The 19382-nt window shown below is 41.4% G+C and overlaps 1 protein-coding gene across 1 annotated transcript in view; it reads right to left on the reverse strand.

Annotated features, from left to right (window-relative positions):
- The window catches only part of TGM7 (transglutaminase 7), a 129004-nt gene that overhangs the window by 20219 nt on the left and 89403 nt on the right, over window positions 1-19382 (reverse strand). The window contains exons 2-6 of the mRNA XM_056810364.1: window positions 16545-16722; window positions 11791-12039; window positions 10703-10821; window positions 5888-6016; window positions 5618-5795 (exon numbers count right to left, since the gene is read on the reverse strand). Of these exons, the coding sequence (XP_056666342.1) occupies window positions 5618-5795; window positions 5888-6016; window positions 10703-10821; window positions 11791-12039; window positions 16545-16575 (706 nt within the window). The 5' untranslated portion in view covers window positions 16576-16722. The remainder of the gene's footprint in view (window positions 1-5617; window positions 5796-5887; window positions 6017-10702; window positions 10822-11790; window positions 12040-16544; window positions 16723-19382) is intronic.

Here is a 19382-nt window from a genome sequence, read left to right on the forward strand (position 1 = left end):
GACCCCTGCGCTCTCTGAGATTTTGACTGACCAAGAGTTGGGGTTTTTCTGGCCACAGAGAGAGGAGAAGAAGGAGAAACTTGGCTTTTGAGTTTGGTTGTCTCTCTCTGAGAGTTTAAGCTGGCCAGGAGAAACTGAGACCTTGATGGTGTAAAAGAAGAAAGAAGATCTTAGTAGTTGTCCTCCATTTATCTAACTGTTCCTCTTCTCATCTTTGTTACTGGACTATTTCCATAACTCTCTCAAATTCCCCTTATAGATTAGGGAAACCCTCATCCCATTTTCCTCAGTTTCCCATCCTGTTATCCCAATAAACCCCTACTTGAAAAAGGAAAAGAAAGGAAGATCTTTATAGTTCACTTAGGGAGGAGGGAAGAAGCCAAAGGCTTCAAGAAGAATTGGGAGGTGAAGGAGGGCAGGGAGCAGAGGGTTTGGAGAAGGGAGGGAGTGAAAGGGAGGAGGAGGTTAGAAAGATATACTGATCCATCAGCCATCAGTAGGGATCAGTAGGCAAACACCAGAGCATTCCCCAGAGCAGTTCCCCTGTGTAGCAGTTCCCTTGTGTGGCAGCATCAGCTTTTCCTGTAGCAGCTGCTCTCTGGTCTCAAGCCAGAGCATTCAGTCATTGCAACAAGTAATAGTGTAACACAGATTTATACTTCTATTTCAAGAAGAAATAGTTTTCCTCAGTTTACCTCTCTATTTCAATAAGTAGTAGTTTCACTCAGTTTCCTACAGTTTACACTTCTATTTCACTAGTAACTAACTTTGGCGGGTGAGGGTGCACATGCCCACAGAGAGGTCTCTACATGTTTTCTTTGGCACACATGCCATAAGTTCACCATCATAGGTATAGGTGATCAAGATTGCCTCATTCTATGAGACGGGAAAAAATGGTAATCAAGATGTATAAAAAAGACAGATTGTGGAGCAGTAAGGGACCAGCTAATGTCACCCAGCAAAAATGAAGAGGAAAAAAAATAAATAGAAAACCAATTCCATTTTGAGACGTTAGCATTGCTGGGAGCAAGATCATGAAAAGAAGATAAAAGGAGTAAGCCTGGGTTGAAGACTAGGGCTGGAACAGTAGAGTGTTGAGGGCTTCATTGCTATTCCTCACACAAGACATTCTATTTCTAGACTCTGGACTTTTTCCCTGGCCTGGAAGGTCCTCCCTCCCTCTTTTCCCTCTTGGCATCTCTGGCTTCCTTCAGCTCCTAGCTAAAATCTTACCTAGAATATGCCTTTCCTGGTCGTCCTTCATTTCAGTGCCTTCTCTCTGAGATTTTCTCTTATGTCTGGCTGGTTTGAATGTAGTTTTCATGTTGTCACCCCCATCAGAACTGTGAGTTAACTGAGGTCAGGGACTATTTTTGATCTTTTTAAAAAAATCCCCAGCACTTAAGTGCAGTGTTTGGCATATAGAAAACCCATAATAAATACTTGTGAAGACAGGAAAGGAGAGGTGATGTGAGGAAAGGGGGAAAGTGAGATGATATTCAGAAACTGAGAAGAAATAAAAGGGGAGGAGAGGAGAGGAAAGGTCTCAGACAGCTATATGATCCTGAGCAAGTCACTTAACCCTGTTTGCCTCAGTTTTCTCATCTGTAAAATGAGCTGGAGAAATTAATGGCAAACTACTGCGGTATCTTTGTGATGAAAACCCCAAATGGGATCATGAAGAGTTAGATACAAGTGAAATGACTGAACAAGAAGTTAGATATCAGTAGAGCAATATCATTCTGGAAAAGTTATTTATTTCTAACTATTTTGTAGGACTGTTGTGAAGGAAGTTCTATAAACTGAAAAGTGCTATGTAAATATAGGCTATGATTATTCCATAATGGGGTACTCATTCTTTCATTTACACATTCAAAAAGCATGTATATAAGCTCCTACTATATGCCAGTAGGTAATACAGTAACTCTGGTTAGAAGGTATGTGGCTTAGTTCTCTCCAATTAAATGAAGCATTAGAATCCACAGAGCCTTTGCTTTCCCCTCTCATCCCCCAAATCTCTCTCTCTCTGTCTCTCTGTTTTTCTGTCTGTCTGTCTCTCTCCCTCTCCATTCCCTCCCTCTGTCTCTCTCTCTCTGCCTCTCCTCTTTCTTCTCCCTCTTCTCTCTCTCTCTATCTCACTGTGTGTCTTTCTGTCTGTGTGTGTCTCTCTCTCTTGCTTTCTCTTTCTCTCCTGTCTCTCTTGAAAGGGTTCTTCTCTCCCTCCTCAAATGTTCCCCGAGCACTCTCTAGATCTTGGTTTCCATCACTTATACGTGCAGAATATAAGCTTCTTTTGGGGCAGGGACAGTGACATTTTGATATTCCTAGTGCACACAACAGGCACATAAACAAAGTTTTCTGAATTGAAGTGAGTTAATTCCCTGGACTGACATCCTCAGACAGTGATTCTCCTCAGATGTTTTCTACTTCTCTCCTTCTCTCCTGCTTGTTTCTGTCACTTCTCCCACCCCTTCCCTAGATTCATAGTATCATAGATCTAGAGCTAGGCTGCCTAGTCTAAGACCCTCATTTTACAGATGAGGAAATGGAGGCTCAGAAGAGTTGGGTGATACACCCAAGGTTACACAGGTAGTAAACAGACCCTCTTGTGTGTTTCTTTGTTTCCATGTCTTGCCATTTTCCCTTGGCATCTTTGTGGGGTTTCCAAACCCCTCCTACCAATTACTACAGTGGCTTGGAGTATGGCGCTGCAAATTGCCACCTTCTGACTACACTGCTGTGTAGATTCGGGACACACAGGTTGAAGACTGTCTTGAAGTTTCCCAGTGGAAGCTTCCTTGCATACAAAATTCCTCTACTCGTAGCAATTTCTGCTCCTTGGCAAAGATACAGAGAGAGCCTTCAAATTCATTTCTCCTGGGACATTGAGGTTGTTGTAACAGATAGGGAAAGCAAGGCAAGGGCAGAACAGAGAAGCTTCCCTGGGGTTTGCCCATGGGAGAAGCACCATCTGGCAACTTCCCATTTTAACCAATTAGTCTTGCTAACTAAGCAGTATGCTCAGTTGTTTTTATGCTCCTAGTGCCCTCCAAATGTCAGGAGCTTGGAACCCAGTCTCCCTGCGCCAGAAATTATTCTGCTCCAGCTACCAGGGGAGAGAAGAGCCCATCTGTGTCTCAAATTTCTGTGTTCCCTCCCAAAGAAACAGAAAGGCAGCCAGTCAGACTGGGGAGCCATCTTCTTGTTCTGATTTCAGATTATTCTCTCTTATACACTCTATGTTCCATCTAAGCTGGCCTCCTTGTTCTTCACAAGTACTCTAATTAGTTCCTATAGGTTTATTGCATGTTGATGTAAAACCTTTTAACTGGCTATTGAGTTAGAGTAAAAGAGCACACAAAAGGTTCAAGCTGAGGAAATCTCTCTCTCCCTCTCTCTGACTTTCTGTCTGTGTCTGTTCTTCCTTCCTTCTTTCCTTCCTTCCTTCCTTCCTTCCTTCCTTCCTTCCTTCCTTCCTTCCTTCCTTCCTTCCTTCCTTCCTTCCTTCCTTCCTTCCTTCCTTTCTTTCTTTCTTTCTTTCTTTCTTTCTTTCTTTCTTTCTTTCTTTCTTTCTTTCTTTCTTTCTTTCTTTCTTTCTTTCTTTCTTTCTTTCTTTCTTTCTTTCTTTCTTTCTTTCTTTCTTTCTTTCTTTCTTTCTTTCTTTCTTTCTTTCTTTCTTTCTTTCTTTCTTTCTTCCTCTCTCTCTCTCTCTCTCTCTCTCTCTCTCTCTCTCTCTCTCTCTCTCTCTCTCTCTCTCTCTCTCTCTCTCCTGTCTTTCTAACCCTGTTTCTCTCCCTCTCTCTGACCTCTGACTTTCCATCTCTGTCTTTCTTTCTTTGTCTGCCTGTCTCCATCTCTTTCTTTGTCTCTGTCTGTCTCTGTCTCTCTCTATTTCTCTGCCTCTTTCTTTGTCTTGGTCTATTCTGTGTGTGTGTCTTTCCCTCTTTTTTTTTTCTTTCTGACTCTCTCCCTCTCTCTGACTTTCCGTCTCTGTCTTTCTTTCTTTGTCTGCCTATCTGTCTCTTTCTCTTTCTTTGTCTCTGTCTATCTCTGTTGACTTCCTCTCTCTCCTAGTGGAAAATAAGGCAAGAACTGCTTTGGGTGAGGAAGGAAGTAATAATCACTATTGCATTATCTCTTTATTGGCAGCCACATGGCCATAAAACCATGGCCATCTCTATTTCTTCTGTCCTCTTTGCATCTACTATTTCCTGATCTTAGGTAAATAGATATCAGAGATGATCATTGTGTCCTCTGAAGCAGGGAGGCGAAAGGCCACTTCTCCATTACCCACTTCTGGAAGCGGGCTCACCAACCTTCCCTGTGGATTTAAATCAGGCAGAACTTGCTGCATGGGACCCAAGAATTGAGCCCTGCATTGGAACCTTTGGAGTAATCCTCACTCCAGTTCCCTTGTAACACCCCACTACCATCATTACCATTGATCTAGAAAGATGGTGAATGAGAGAGGTAGGACAAAGAATTATTGAAAAGAATAATTGACTTCCTTCTTACTATAGCACTCATCACCCTGCAGACAAACATAAAAAAAGCAAGATTTGCTCAATTTTTAAAAACCCTTACCTTCTGTCTTAGAATCACTACTGTGTGTATTGGTTCTAAGGCAGGAAAGCAGTAAAGGCTAGGCAAGAGTGGTTAAGTGACTTGCACACAGCTAGGTAGTGGTTGAGGTCAGATTTGAACCCAGGACCTCCTGTCTCTAGGAGTGACTTTCAATATAATGAGGTACCCAGCTGCCCCCAATTTTTCTCAATCCTTAAAGGAGTTTTATATATTCTATTAGTCCCTTACTTAAGAACCTTCAGAGCTCCCTATTGCTTCTAGGATAAGATACAAATTTTTGTGCTTGACATCCAAAGCTTTAAACAGTCTGTCCATTTTTACCTATCTTTCTAGACTTATTTTACCTTACTTTCATCTTACCCCACCTTATAAAATTACTTGAATTCTAGAGGTACTAAGAGATCAGTAGGTAGATTTTATTTTATTTTTAAAACCTTACCTTCTATTTTAGAATCAATATTATGTATTGGTTCCAAGGCAAAAGAACTATAAAGGCTAGGCAATGGGAGTTGCCCAGGGTCACACAACTAGGAAGTGTCAGAGGTCAGATTTGAACCCAGGATCTTCCATCTCTAGGCCTGGCTCTCAATTCACTGAGCTACCCAGCTGCCCCCATTTCATAGATTTTAAGAAAGAATAATGAAAGTGCTCTGCAGAGGAATTTCAGGACTATATGAGTTGAGAGGGGGAGAAGATTGTAATTATCAGGCAAAACAATACAGCAACAAAATCTCAGTATATATACTCAAATCACTTCTTAATCATGATTAGCACAACACTAAGCATGTTACCAGAATATTCTGAGCATGTAAAAAAAAAAACCCATCCCATTTCCCTGGGGAAAATTTTTCTAAAACTTTGCCAAATGAATGAATGAATAAAAGAGCAAGGAGCTGATATTCTAATACATTTGCATCATGAAAACGACTCAATAATTCTAAAATTAACTAATAATTACCATCTCCCTAGCCCTGTGGTGCAGGATGGGACTAATCGAGCATGTTTAGCCCTTTGTGGGGTAGAAAATGCCTACCTGTGCACATCACAGCAGCAAAGACCCAGCACTGGCCGTATCTCACAGGCTGGCCTCCTGTGGCATGCCATTGTCGCAGGATGGCAACGCTACCATTCCATTCCAAGGGGTTCACTCCTTTGGAGTAATCTTCACTCCAGTTCCCCTGTAACACCCCATTGTCGTCATTGCTGTTGATCTGGAGAGGACATATTTGGCTTTTGAGTGACAGTGGGCGAGAGAGAGGAAGGACAAAGGGCAATGGAACAGAATAACGGACATCCTCCTTACCATGGCACTCACCACCCTGCAGACATACATAACGCTGTTTCTCTGGGAATAGTCCTTGGAGGGATGGTTTAAGAAGTTCAGGTTTCGGTCCAGAATCTCGAAGCAGATGTCTATAATGTCATCTTCAAACTTCCCCATGATTTCCAAGGGAAAAAAAGTGGAGAGATGAGGGGGTGGGGGAAAGGCTATTTCTTATCTTTAAATCTTCTGGCAGAGGCTCTCAGAGATACATTTTCATCTCAGGAAGTAACCAATATAGGAGAACTGTTAAATTGCTATTGAATGAATGAATAAAAGGTACTTATTGGTGTTTATTATGTGCAAAGCACTGGGGCATAAATAGAAAAGCACGATTTTAAAAACTCTGTAAGGAGGTTACCACACTATATATATTTTAATTGAAACCCTTACCTTCTGTCTTGGAGTCAGTACTGTGTATTGGTTCCAAGGCAGAAGAGTGGTAAGGGCTAAACCATGGGGGTTCAGTGACTTGCCCAGATGGGGTCACACAGCTAGGAAGTGTCTTGAGGTCACATTTGAACCCAGGATCTTCCATCTCTAGTCCTGGCTCTCCATTCACTGAGCCATCCAGCTGCTCCCCAACAATCTGTCTTCTCAATTTATCCTACTAGACTGATTTCTCCTTACTCTCATTCATATACCCTACTGTCCATCCAAACTGGCCTACTTGTTCTTCCTGCTACAAGGTAGGGCATGTAACACATGCCACGACCCAGCATGGGCTCTCCACAGGCCTAGGATATTCTCCCTTCTCATCTCTGCTTCTTGGAGCCCCACGTTCCCTCCAAAGCTTCATCTACTCTACAAGGCCTTTCTGATATCTACCCAGTGAGTAGCATTCTCTAGACATAAAATCACCTTGTATTTACTTGAATAAATTTGTATTATTTCATCTATGTGTACTCTGACTTCTTCCCAGAGAATATATGTTCCTTGAGGGCAGGAACTGTTTGTCTTTATATTCCCTGGGTCCTAGCTCCTGCCAGGGCCCTACACATGGTCAGCGATGAATAAATGTTTGTCGAATGAATGAATAAATAAATAAAGACACCATTATATGTGCCACCCAATCGAGCAGATTTTACATCTGTGGATCACAGACCAAATAGGAGCTAGAAAGCATCTCCTAGGCTATATCAGCCAACTAATGAGCATCTTTTATGTATTGATACTGTGCTTAGCATTTTGGGGGGAGGCAAGAAGGATTTGGCATAGATCCCTTCCCTCAAGGAGCTTATATAGTCCAGAGGGGATGCTAAAACTAACACACAAAACAATTAGAAAAATCAAATGTTGGGGGCAGCTGGGTAACTCAGTGGATTTAGAGATAGGAGGTCCTGGGTTCAAATCTGGCCTCAGACACTTCCCAGGTGTGTGACCCTGGGCAAGTCACTTGACCCCCATTGCCTAGTCCTTACTGCTCTTCTGCCTTGGAACCAATACACAGTTTTGATCCCAAGATGGAAGGTAAGGTTTTTTTTTTTTTTTAATTAAATGTTAATACACAGAGAGCAGTTAGGTAGCTCAGTGGATTAGAGATGGGAGGTCCTGGGTTCAAATCTGGCCTCAGACACTTCTTGGCTGTGTGACCCTGGGCAAGTCACTTATCCCTATTATCTAACCTCCATTGATACTAAGACAGAAGGTAAGGGTTTAAATGAGATGTTGTTAAATGAGATCTAACAATAATTTAGGATACCATAAGAAAAAAGAGTATTGGTCTAGGAGTTGACACTTCAAATCTAGACTCTGGAACTAGTTGTGTAAGTCACTTTACTTTTCTGACCCTCCGTTTTCTCATTTGAAAAATGGCAATAGTTGAATTCCCTGCCTTATGCAATTGCTATAAGGAAGTAATGTTGTGAACCTAAAAGCACTCTAAAAATGAAAGCTATCAGGAACTATTATTATAAAAGTAATAAGAGTTTAGGGACAGCTATGGAGCACAGTGGATAGAGGGCTATGCCTGAACTTAAGAGGATTTAGGTTCAAATCTGGCCTCAAATATTTCCTAGCCATTTGACCTACTGTTTGACCCTGGGTAAGTCCCTCAACCCCCATTGCCTAACCCTTTCCACTCTCCTGCTTTATTTTTTTTTTAAATACTTACCTTCCGTCTTGGAATCAATACCATGTATTGGTTCCAAGGCAGAATGGCTAGGCAATGGGGATCAAGTGACTTGCCCAGGGTCACACAGCTAGGAAGTGTCTGAGGCCAGATTGACACTCTTCTGCTTTAGAATCAATACTTGGTATTGATTTTAAGACAGATGTTAAGGATTAAATATATATATATATAGGCAAGTCATGTAACCCCTATTGTCTAGCCCTTACCGCTCTTCTGCCTTGGAACCAATATACATTATTGATTCTAAGATGGAAGGTGAGGGTTTAAAAAAATGAAGGAAGGAAGGAAGGAAGGAAGGAAGGAAGGAAGGAAGGAAGGAAGGAAGGAAGGAAGGAAGGAAGGAAGGAAGGAAGGAAGGAAGGAAGGAAGGAAGGAAGGAAGGAAGGAATAATAATAAAAAAAATAAAGGATGTGTGAGAATTCACCAGGCAATGAATGGGAGAGGAGATGCTCCAGGTACTGGGAACATCATGAGCAAAGACTGAGAGGTAAGAAAACACAGGGATTGGTCACTAAAAGGCAATATGCCATAATGGAAAGTGTCAGACTTGGAGTCAAACAACCTGGATTTGAATCCAGTCTCTGACCCTTAGTAGCCAAGTGCTCATGAGCACTTAGCCTTTCTGGGTCTCAGTTTCTCCATCTGTAGAGTAGAGTAATCATAGTTGCACAACCTTCTTCATAGGATGACACAGAAGCTATCGTGTGAATCTTAATATGAATATGGAATTGGGGTTTTGCAGAGAGGGAGTGAGAATGGAGAGGGGTCCAGTTTGGTTGGCATAGGGCAATTAACCCCCATTGCCTAGCTCTTACCAGTCTTCTGCCTTGGAACCAATTCACAGTATTGATTCCAAGAGAGAAGGTAAAGGTTTATAAAAAATAAAAATAAAAAAGAAGTTACGACATTGAGAATACATGTATGACCCAGATCAAATTGCTTACCAGCTCCAGGAGGGGAGCTAAGGGAGGAAGGGAGACAATTTGGATCATACAACTTTAGAAAACATATATGGAAATTTTTTTATTACATGTAATTGATAAAAGAAAAATAAAAAATTCAAGGTAAATGTTAAAAAGAGGCTATGCCCTGTGTCTTCTATCATGGCATGATGAGTACTGTGGAAATAAGTATTGCATGAAAGCACTGGTGTAACCTATCAGACTATTTATTACCTTGGAAGAGAGAGAGAATATGAAGTGTAAAACGTCTGAAGACAACTGTCAAAAATTGTTTCTAGTTGTAATTGAAAAAATGTTTAAAGGAAAGGGGGAAAAAAGGGAAGGAAAGCTATCACGTCAGTCCAGAGAGGTGATACATCCAGGCTGTATTCTAGAATAATGGCAGTAGGAATAGTCACAAGAGAATGGATATGAGAGATGATGAGACAATTAACAGGACTTGGTAATTGATTGGATATTGATGGTGCAGGAGAAGAGAGTCAAAAAAGAGTCTCAAATCTTCAAATACAAGTGGATGGATGGTGGCTCCACAGACAGAAATTTGTCTAATCTTTTCAGTCACATCTGACTCTTTGTGGCACCATTTGGAGGTTTTCTAGTCAAAGATCCTGGAGTGGTTTGCCATTTCCTTTTCCAGCTTACTTTACAAATGAGGAACAGGGTGAAGGGACTTGTCTAGGGTCACCTAGCTAATAAGTGTCTGAGACCAGATTTGAACTCCGATCTTTCTCATTTATGCCTGGCACTCTATACATTGCACCACTTAGCTGCCTTCTATAGATAAGACATGGTGGAGGAAAAAGGAAGAATAGTATTTCCTGATTTTCTCCAATGAGATTCAGCTGCCTGGGAGCAGGTACACAGAAATCCTCCCTTGTGGAGGATATAATAAAATAGGTATAAATAACTATTACCAGACACTAGACCTTACTAGCCCCATCAGATTTTTGTAATGATTCTAGTCCTGACTCTGCTTTTGCTCACTGCCTTCAGCTCCCCAACCTTAACTCCAATTCATAGAAGCATAGAATGAAATCTAGGAAGGACCTTGGAAATGTCCTAGTTCATCCAGAGAGAAACAACTTTTGGAGTCAGATGGATGTGGATCGAGGCAATCCCATCAGTGTATTTATGGTTTTATTGGGGGGTTTGGGTTATGTATGAGTGTGTTCTCACATCAGTGACCAATATGGAAGTGGGTTTTGCATGATAATAAAAATAAAATAAAATAAAAACCAAGAAATTACATAGTCCAGTCCCTTCATTTTACAGATGAGGACACTGAAGCTCAGAGCTTTGGACAAAGCTAATCAACAGCAAAGGCAGAATTTGATCCCAGATCTTCTGACTCCAGAGCTAGTTTTCTTTCCACGATAGCACATTTCCTCTCAAAACCCAAGTTTCTGATCTTAGACTTGTTGGAAGGACAATTCTGCCCATACCTACACAAGAATTTCTCACCTTTGAACCTACAACCTCCTACCCATTCCCTAGTGTGCGAAAGCTTCAGTCAACACCATGGAATCAGTCCAGCTGATGCTCATGACAGGTCACCAGAGCGTAGGCTCATCCTATAAATCCTCTTACATTTTAGACTGGGCCAGGGTTCATCTGGAAGATCCTCATTATTTGCCCGGAGTCTTCAGGCTGTACCTGGAAAACTCCTAGACAAAATTTCCTTGCATTGCACATTGTAGCATTACCTGTCCATAGTTCCAAGGCCATGGAGTAATCCAGTTTTCATGCCCCTTAAAAATGAATCCATAATCCATCATAAGATACTCCTGCAATAGAGTTTGACTAGGTAGGTAGACTTCATCCTCTGAAAAATAAAGAGGGAATAGAAATACCATGGGTAAGGAAGGAGCTTCTGCTTGAATTAATCCATCAACAAGAATTTATTAAGCACTTAAAATTTTTTAAATTTAAAATCTTTGCCTTCCATCTTGGAATCAATACTGTGTATTGGCTCCAAGGCTGAAGGTGGTAAGGGCTAGGCAATGGGGGTCAAGTGACTTGCCCAGGGTCACACAGCTGGGAAGTGTTTGAGGCCAGACTTGGACCTAGGACCTCCAGTCTCTAGACCTGGCTCTCAATCCACTGAGCTACCCAGCTGCCCCCTAAGCACTTTCTATATGCCAGGCACTGTGCTAAAAGCTGGTGATACAAAGACAGTTCCTGTCTCAAGGAATTTATATTTTAATTGGGAAGAAATAAATACATCAATGAATATATACAAAATATGTAGAGAATCCATGGAAGGTAAGACTCTAAAGCAGCTGATGTAGGTTGAGGAGCAGGGATTGGGGAATCAGGAAAGAATTCCAGCAGGAGGATAAGCTGAATACAAGGTTTTGAGTGGGGAAAAGCGATGGATTGCTTAAGTAAGGCTGGGATCAGGATGTCTGTGTCACCTTAGATGAATCACTTCCCCTCTATAGGTCTCTGTTTCTTCATCTATAAAGTGGATAGAATTGGATGAAATTACTTTAAATCATCGCTTTAAATCTGTGATTTTATGACACTACCCTGCAGGCAGCTGGATATCTTTCTCACAGGGTTTTGATATCATCTTTACGTTCTGTATTCTTGTGTGAGAAGGAACAGCAGCATCCTCCTAACCCTAAATCCTTTGCCTCATGGTCCAGTGCTGGGGGGATGGACCCAGCCTGTCTTTGGTACTCCCACTGACACAAGAGTGAGTCCTTGCTTAGATGAATGAGAAAAGTCCAGGATTTCTCTCACGTCCTTGGCTGATACAGTCATAGTGGGTTTGGTGTGCAAGTCCTACCTGAGCTCCAAGGATTAAAAAGCAGGATAAACTCCCCAAGCTTATATGATTCCGCTCTGCCTGACGGGTGGTGAGAGACCTCTACCTTCAAAAGATAGCGACCAATGATGGCATGAGCTGGAGCAGACAGGGAGACCTGGAGCGAGTTCTCATACGTGTTCAAGTCAGAGACACTCCACTGGTTCCCACTTCTGGCCTTGGCTGGGACAAACCTCACTTTGGTTCCCAGTGATTCAGTGGGCTGGGGACCTAGAATAGAGAAAAGCAGGAAGACAAGGCCTCAGAGTTTATTCAATCCTAATCCTTTGCCCAAATATGGTCTGCTTCCCTGACTTGCTTCCAGAGGTGTCAGGAAGACTGCCCCAGCCCCCTTACTCCTTGATTAACTTCCAAATGCCATGACATGTATACAGTCTTTCCTTCCATGTCAACAACTTTCTCCCTTCTCTCAATACATCACAGACTGACATAAGAAATGTGAAATTGGGAACTTTGAGGAGTTATGCAGAAGCCACAGACAACCCAGGGGAAGCCAGCAGATGACATGGAAAAAGTTTAGAAATTCAGAAATGCATACTTGAGCCAAATGCACAATAAGATAGTATAAACACTCCATAAAAGAAAAAGAAAAAAATTAAGACTTCTTTGGAATGAAGGGAGGACCAAAAAATGTTATGAGGATTTTCCAGATTGCAGGGGCACTGTCCCCCCGACCTCAGCGGTGTGGAAGGGATAACTGTATTTACCTTCTCAGAAAATCATATATTTACTACTAGAAAGGACCTAGATCATTTAGACCAATTGCCTCATTTTAAAATGGAATAAAATTAATAAAATTAAAATAAAATAAAGTGGAAAAAAAAATAAAATAGAGCAGAGAAGTTATGTGACTCGAGGGAATCACAGCATTTCAGAATTAGAAAGAACCTTACAGGTCATCCAGCTTAACACTTCCCTGAAGAAAAGCCTTTCTATAGGATTCCAGACAAAATGACACCCATCTTCTCACTGAGAACTTCCAGCAAAGATCTACCACATCCAGATAATATGGGGTAAATCCTTTATCCCGGAGTCACATCTGGCTGGAATCAGCTCTCAACACTCCGACATGGTTGATTTTGGAACCAGAAGTGCAAGGATGGCATGTGCCAAGGAATAACTTCTATAAGGCCAATTTAAATTCCAATGGAGAAGACAACTTGGACAACCTCTCCTTATTCCTCTAAACCCAAGATCAAACAAGGAAAGAATTAGTACAGTTGGGTACTAGACTCAAATCAGGAAATTTTGCATTTGAATCTCACCTCAGATATCTGTTCCCTATATGGCCCTAGGCAAGTAACCAACAAAAAAATATTTGGGCTTCAGTTTCTCATTTCAAGATGGGGATTGGATTCAATGACCTCCCAGTTCTTTTTGGCTCTAGATCTATGACCCTAAGAGCTTAGATTTGAACCCAAGACCTCATTTGTCCTGAAATGCAGAGTCCTGTGAGAGGATACCCAACAAATTTAACCTTTTGTGGTTGGATTAGTCTTCTTACTGCCAAGGAAATAGGGATGACATAGACAGAAACAAATGGAATGAGGGCGGCCCCTGATACCAAAAGAGTTCCATCAGACCTTGTGTTTTTTTCCTTAGCTAGCCTAAATATTTTCACCCATTCAATTAATTCTGAATGTAACAACCACCGAAAAAAGAATGGACAGTCTCATATTGTAAAAGAGGGTTATACATGAAACAATGGATCTCTGCTGCATACAGCTTCCTTTTCTTTTAAATATTATATATATATAAAGTATATTAAAAAATTAAACATATACAAACAGCCTATCTTTTTTCTGGTCTTCCTTCTGTTCTGTTCATTATTTTTAATGTCTCAATGGCCTCTTTTCCTTTTTTTCTTTCCTCTCCTCTTCTCTCCTCTCCTCTCCTCTCCTCTCCTCTCCTCTCCTCTCCTCTCCTCTCCTCTCCTCTCCTCTCCTCTCCTCTCCTCTCCTCTCCTCTCCTCTCCTCTTCTCTCCCTCTCCTTTCCTCTCCCTCTCCTTTCCTTTCCCCTCTGCTCTTTCTCCCTCAACAATGTGCAGTGTATCTCTATCTATTTTCGAATGTTTAACACATACCAATTTGTATATCATCAATAAGCTGCATGGTTAGATCAACTGTATGTTCAGCTCTATTTGTATTCCCTGAAATCCCTGGATCACACTAGCAGAATTGGAAAAGATACTGAACTGGGAGGCAGGAGATCGTTGTTCTCTCCCCATCTCTGTCACTAACTCGGAATGACCTTGGGGAAGTAATTTCACCTCTGGATTTTAGTTTGTTCATCTCTAATATGAGAACATTTTTTTCCAATAGTATAGTAATTATACTGATTATATTCTGGATCATAGGGCTATACTGGAGCCAACTCATACCAACTCCTGAGCATGAATTGTTAAGTTTTCAGTGTGAATATTTACACTTTTGGAAACTGACAAATGCTACAAATCCAGGCTTCCTTTACTGTTTTGTTCACTGCCTAGACTTAAGAAAATAATAAAGAAAATATTAATATTGCAGATGAAACTTAAAAGTATTATGTGGATCAGAAATGACGAATAGGATGATTTCAGAATAAGCTGGAAAAACCTATATGAACTGATGCAGAGTAAAATAAGCAGCACCAGAATTCTGGGTGCAGTAATAGCAATATTGTACGACAGTCAGCTGTGAATGATTTACTACTCTCAGCAACACAACAATCCAGGACAATTCTGAAGAACTGACAAAGAATGCTCTTCACCTCCAAAGAAAGAACTGTTGGACTCGGAATACAGATCAAAGCATACCATTTTCACATTAGTTTACTTGTGTTTTTATTTTGGGTTTTTGTTTTATATGAGTATTATTTTACAAAAATGACCAATCTGGAATATGTTTTGCATGATAATATATGTATAACCTAGATAGAATTGCTTACCATCTCCTGGAAGCAGGATGGAATAGAGAGAGGAAGGCAATTTGGATCATAATTTTAGAAAACATGTTGACAATGTTTAATACATGTAATTAGGATAATAAAATATTTTAAATGAAAAAATAAAACAAAATATTACATATTTCCTAAACATATATATACATATATATATATGAGGGGCAGTTATGTATCTTAATGGGTAGAGCAACAGATCTGGAGTTGGGGAGACCGTAATTCAAATCAGACCTCAGACCTTAGACACTTCTTAGCTGTGTGACCCTGGGCAAGTCACTTAACCCCCATTACTTAGCCCTTGTAGCTCTGCCTTGGAACCAATACACAAGATAAAAGGTAAGAATTTTTTTTTAAAGACAAAGTATGGGCTTAAAAATTTTTTTTTAAAGTATAACATGCTAGTTAAACATTTATCTGCATATTTCTGAATAACCCTTCAGTTGGAAGGGTCCTCAGGGGTTATCTAATCCATATGCTGAATTCTATTCCCTTCCACTTTTCTGCAGCAGTTTTTCCAATAATCATCCCCCGCCTCTTTCTCTTTAATTGTCCATCTTTCCCCATCTGTTGGTTCCTTCTCTGATGCCTACAAACATTTCTTAAGTCTCTCCAATACTTACAACGCTCTCACTGGATCCTAGCTACTCTCTTTAGATCATATCAGTAGACCCTTTCAGCATTCATCCCCACTTAGCTACTGTCCTACATCTCTCCTCCCTTTCTTAACCAAACTCTAAAAAAAGCTGTTAACCTTTGTTGACTCCATTTCTTCTCTTCTCAGGGCCTTCTAACCCCTCTGGCAATCTGCCAAGCATATTTGGGTAGGAGTAAAGAAAGAAGGAGAGTATTGAGCAGCTGGCTAATGCGAGAGAGAGAGAGAGAGAGAGAGAGAGAGAGAGAGAGAGAGAGAGAGAGAGAGAGAGAGGAGGGGGAGGGAGGAAGAGAGAGAGGGGGGAGAGGGAAAAGAGAGGGAGAGGGAGGGAGAGAGGGGAAAGGGGGAGGGAGAGAGAGAAAGGGAGGGAGAGAGGGAGGGAGAGAGAAGGAGGGAGAGAGGGAGAGAGACAGAGAGGGGGGGAGGAAGGGAGCGAGGGAGGGAGAGGGAGAGGGGGAAGGAGAGAGAGAGGAAGGAAGAGGGAGAGAGAGAGAGAGGAAGGGAGAGAGAGAGAGAGGGAGGGAGGGTGGGTGGGAGGGAGAGGGAGAGAGAGAGGAAAGGAGAGGGAGGGGGAGAGAGAGAGAGAGAGAGAGAGCGAGAGAGAGAGAGAGAGAGAGAGAGAGAGAGAGAGAGAGAGAGAGAGAGAGAGAGAGAGAAGGAGGGAGGGAGGGAGGGAGGGAGGGAGGGAGGGAGGGAGGGAGGGAGGGAGGGAGGGAGGGAGAGGTACAGGGAGAGGGAGAGAGAAGGAGGGAGTGCCATGAAGAAATGACTGAAGAAGGCTCAGAAATGGGAGGCCCAGACCTTGAAAATAAAGAGGGAAGAAGCATTTATTAAATGTCTACAAGTTGACAAGCATTTTGACAAATATGATTTGATCCTTATAACAACCCTGTGAGGCAGGTGTTATATTATTAACCCCATTTTACAATTGAGGAAACATAGGCAGACAGAGGGTAAGTGACTTGACCCAGATCACACAGCTACTAATTAATAGTCTAAGGCTGGATTTAAACTCAGGTCTGCCTGACCCTGGTCCCAGCATTCTCTGGAAATGTTCCATGTCCCTCCCTGGGTCCAGCGGAGAAGCTCCGCTGCTGATTACAGGGAGGCGAGGCGGAGAATTACCTGTCTCAGCAGTGAGAACAATCTTGTCCATGTCTGCATTGAAGGGTCTGTCAAAATTCAGGGTGATGACAAAAGCCTGAGCCCTTCGCACAAACAGCCTGTGGGAACCAATCTCAGAAGTGTGGTGCTCCTTGTTGTTTTTTTTGGCTCTGCAGGTCGAAGGATCTCAAGCCCAAGACTGAAAACGAGGGATGATTAAAAATTATAACAATAATAAATTGTTAAATAAATAAAAATAAAAATTATTATTATAAAAAATAAAAAATTATAACAATAATAATAATTGAAATGCATGATATATGTAGCACTTTACAGAGAAGCATATAAATACACAATATGTATATTCCCACATATTTATATTATATAACATATTTATAAATAACAATATCTTTTTTCACAAACATAAATATTTCACATATATTGTGAGTTCAGACCTAAAGCACAAGGTCCAAGATAGCCTCCCCTTTCCAAACCCCTTAGTGGCTCCCTATTGCCTCTAGGATAAGACCTGAACTCCTCAACTTGGCATTTAAAGCTCACAGTCCAACTATAGTCTATTTTCCCAGGCTTCCTCTCCTTTCCAAGCCAAAGCACTAGCTGTTCCCCATTCCCACATCCATCGCTGTGCCTTCGCTCAAACTATTGGCCATGCCAGAACTTCTCACCTCCGCGCTGGCTTCCTTCTAGGACGCCAGCCCCTCTGTGACTCTTTTCCTGAATCCATTGATTGTTGGTACACTTTTCCCCTTAGTCAATCAACAAGCATTTCTCACATCCAAGCTACAGATGCCAGCACTGTGCAATCCACCTACTTAAAAGCAGGTAGCGTTTTTTGCCTTCCCAGTGCCTAGTCCAATACCTTGCATATGTTGTTTAGTCATTTTTCAGTCACTGTATCTGATTTTTTGTGACCCCTCTTGGAGTTTTCTTGCCAAAGATACTGGAATGGTTTGCCATTTCCTTCTTCAGCTCGTCTGACATATGAGGAAACTGAGGCAAACAGAGTTTAAATAACTCACTGAGAGTCACACAGCTAGTAAGTGTCTGGGACCAGATTTGAACTCAGGAAGATAAATCTTCCTGACTCTAGATCTGGCTCTCTATCCACTTGCACAGAGTAGGAGTCTAACAAATCTTTGGTATATTATATTGAATTTCATTTATGTCTTTTTTAAAAAGCTTAATGGCTATCTTTTGTGTTGCTTTTTTTTTAATACTTCCCTAAAGAATCATCCCTCGTAACAAAGAGAAGCATCGGAGGGAAACCAGTCAAAGGTATGACCACCTCGAATGGTGCATGCAACATTCCTACCAAGAGGAGGAACATGGTCGTTGCGTGTAACCTGAGGCTGGCAGCCTTGTGGTGTTCTTATTTAGGCTACTATGAGGACTGGGCTCACTCTTTTGCTGCTTCTGCTTTCTTCGCTTCCCATTTTAAAAAATTCTTCCTATTTGTTGTCTCAAGAACATTACAGGCTCCAAAGGGAGATTTGCAATCACTGGAAGAGTTTAACCTCACGATATTCTCAGGAACAACTTCTCGTCCGGACCAGGATGCCAAACTGAATGGATATCGCATTGATCTGACCCATCATCTTGCACAACTGACAATTAACGGGCTCCAGAATTGAATAGGAAGAAGAGAATAGGCTTGATCGTCTTTGGGTAACTGTATGGTTCTTTCGATAACCTTAATCTCTCTCAAACATAGCCGTATTATTACTTTAAACTCTTACCTTCTGTCACAGAATTCTTACTAAGGGTCAGTTCCAAAGCAGAAGAGTGGAAAGGGCTAGGCAGTGGGGTTTAGGTGACTTACCCAGGGTCACACAGCTAGGAAATGTCTGAGGCCAGATTTGAAACCATTTCTGATCCTGGTTCTTTATCCGCTGAACCACCTAACTTCTCCCAAAGGTGCATCTTTTTTTTTTCTTTAACCTTTACTTTCCAACTTAGAATTGACGCAGTATATTGGTTCCAGGGCAGAAGAATGACTTTCCCAGGGTCACACAGCTAGGAAGTGTCTGATTTGAACCCAGGCTCTCCTTCTCTGAGCCTGGTTCTCAATCTGCTGAGTCACCTAGCTGCCCCCAAAGGGGTCTCTTTTTTAAAATGAATATTTTTCCAGTGATATTCTATGATTTCAATTCACAGACTGTCATAATATATAAAGAATCCTAATTGTTCCATCTACCTCCACAGCCTCTCTTGGACACATCTCTCTTGGTCACCAGCCTAGTTCAGCACCTCTTATATTGCCTCATAAAAGAGCCTCCTGTTCTGCCTTTCTGCCTCCAGTCTCTACTCTCTAAAATCTATCCTCTACCGTAGTTGCCAAAATGATTTTCCTAAACGTCAAGTCTAAGTCAGGAGAACACTAAAGGTGACGAGCAATACTGTAATGATGATCGACTCTGAAAGACTTAGCTATTCTGATCAATCTAGGGATGAAAGAGGATTCCAAAAGATCCATGGTGAAAAATGTTATGCACCGAATTATGAGGGCAGATTGAAGCATATTGCATTTTACTTTACTTTTTACTTTTATTTTTGGCATCACAACTAATACACCAAGGTGTTTTGTGTGATTTCACATGTATAATGGACGCCATATTGCTTGCCCTTTCAATGGGTGGAGGAGGGCCTGGAGGAAGAGAAACTAAAAAAAATGGAACTAAAAAAAATGTCAAAAATAAATAATAGAAACAAATTAAAAGGAAGTAGAGGGAAAAAGTAGAGGGAAAAAGTTATTTACCTGCTCAAAAACCTTTGGTGGTTTATTACTTCTAGATTAAAACATAAACTCTTCTGTCTGGTGAAAATGGACAAAATCAAGTT

Source organism: Monodelphis domestica, chromosome 1 (assembly GCF_027887165.1).
Source record: "Monodelphis domestica isolate mMonDom1 chromosome 1, mMonDom1.pri, whole genome shotgun sequence".
Taxonomy (NCBI): Eukaryota; Metazoa; Chordata; class Mammalia; order Didelphimorphia; family Didelphidae; genus Monodelphis; species Monodelphis domestica.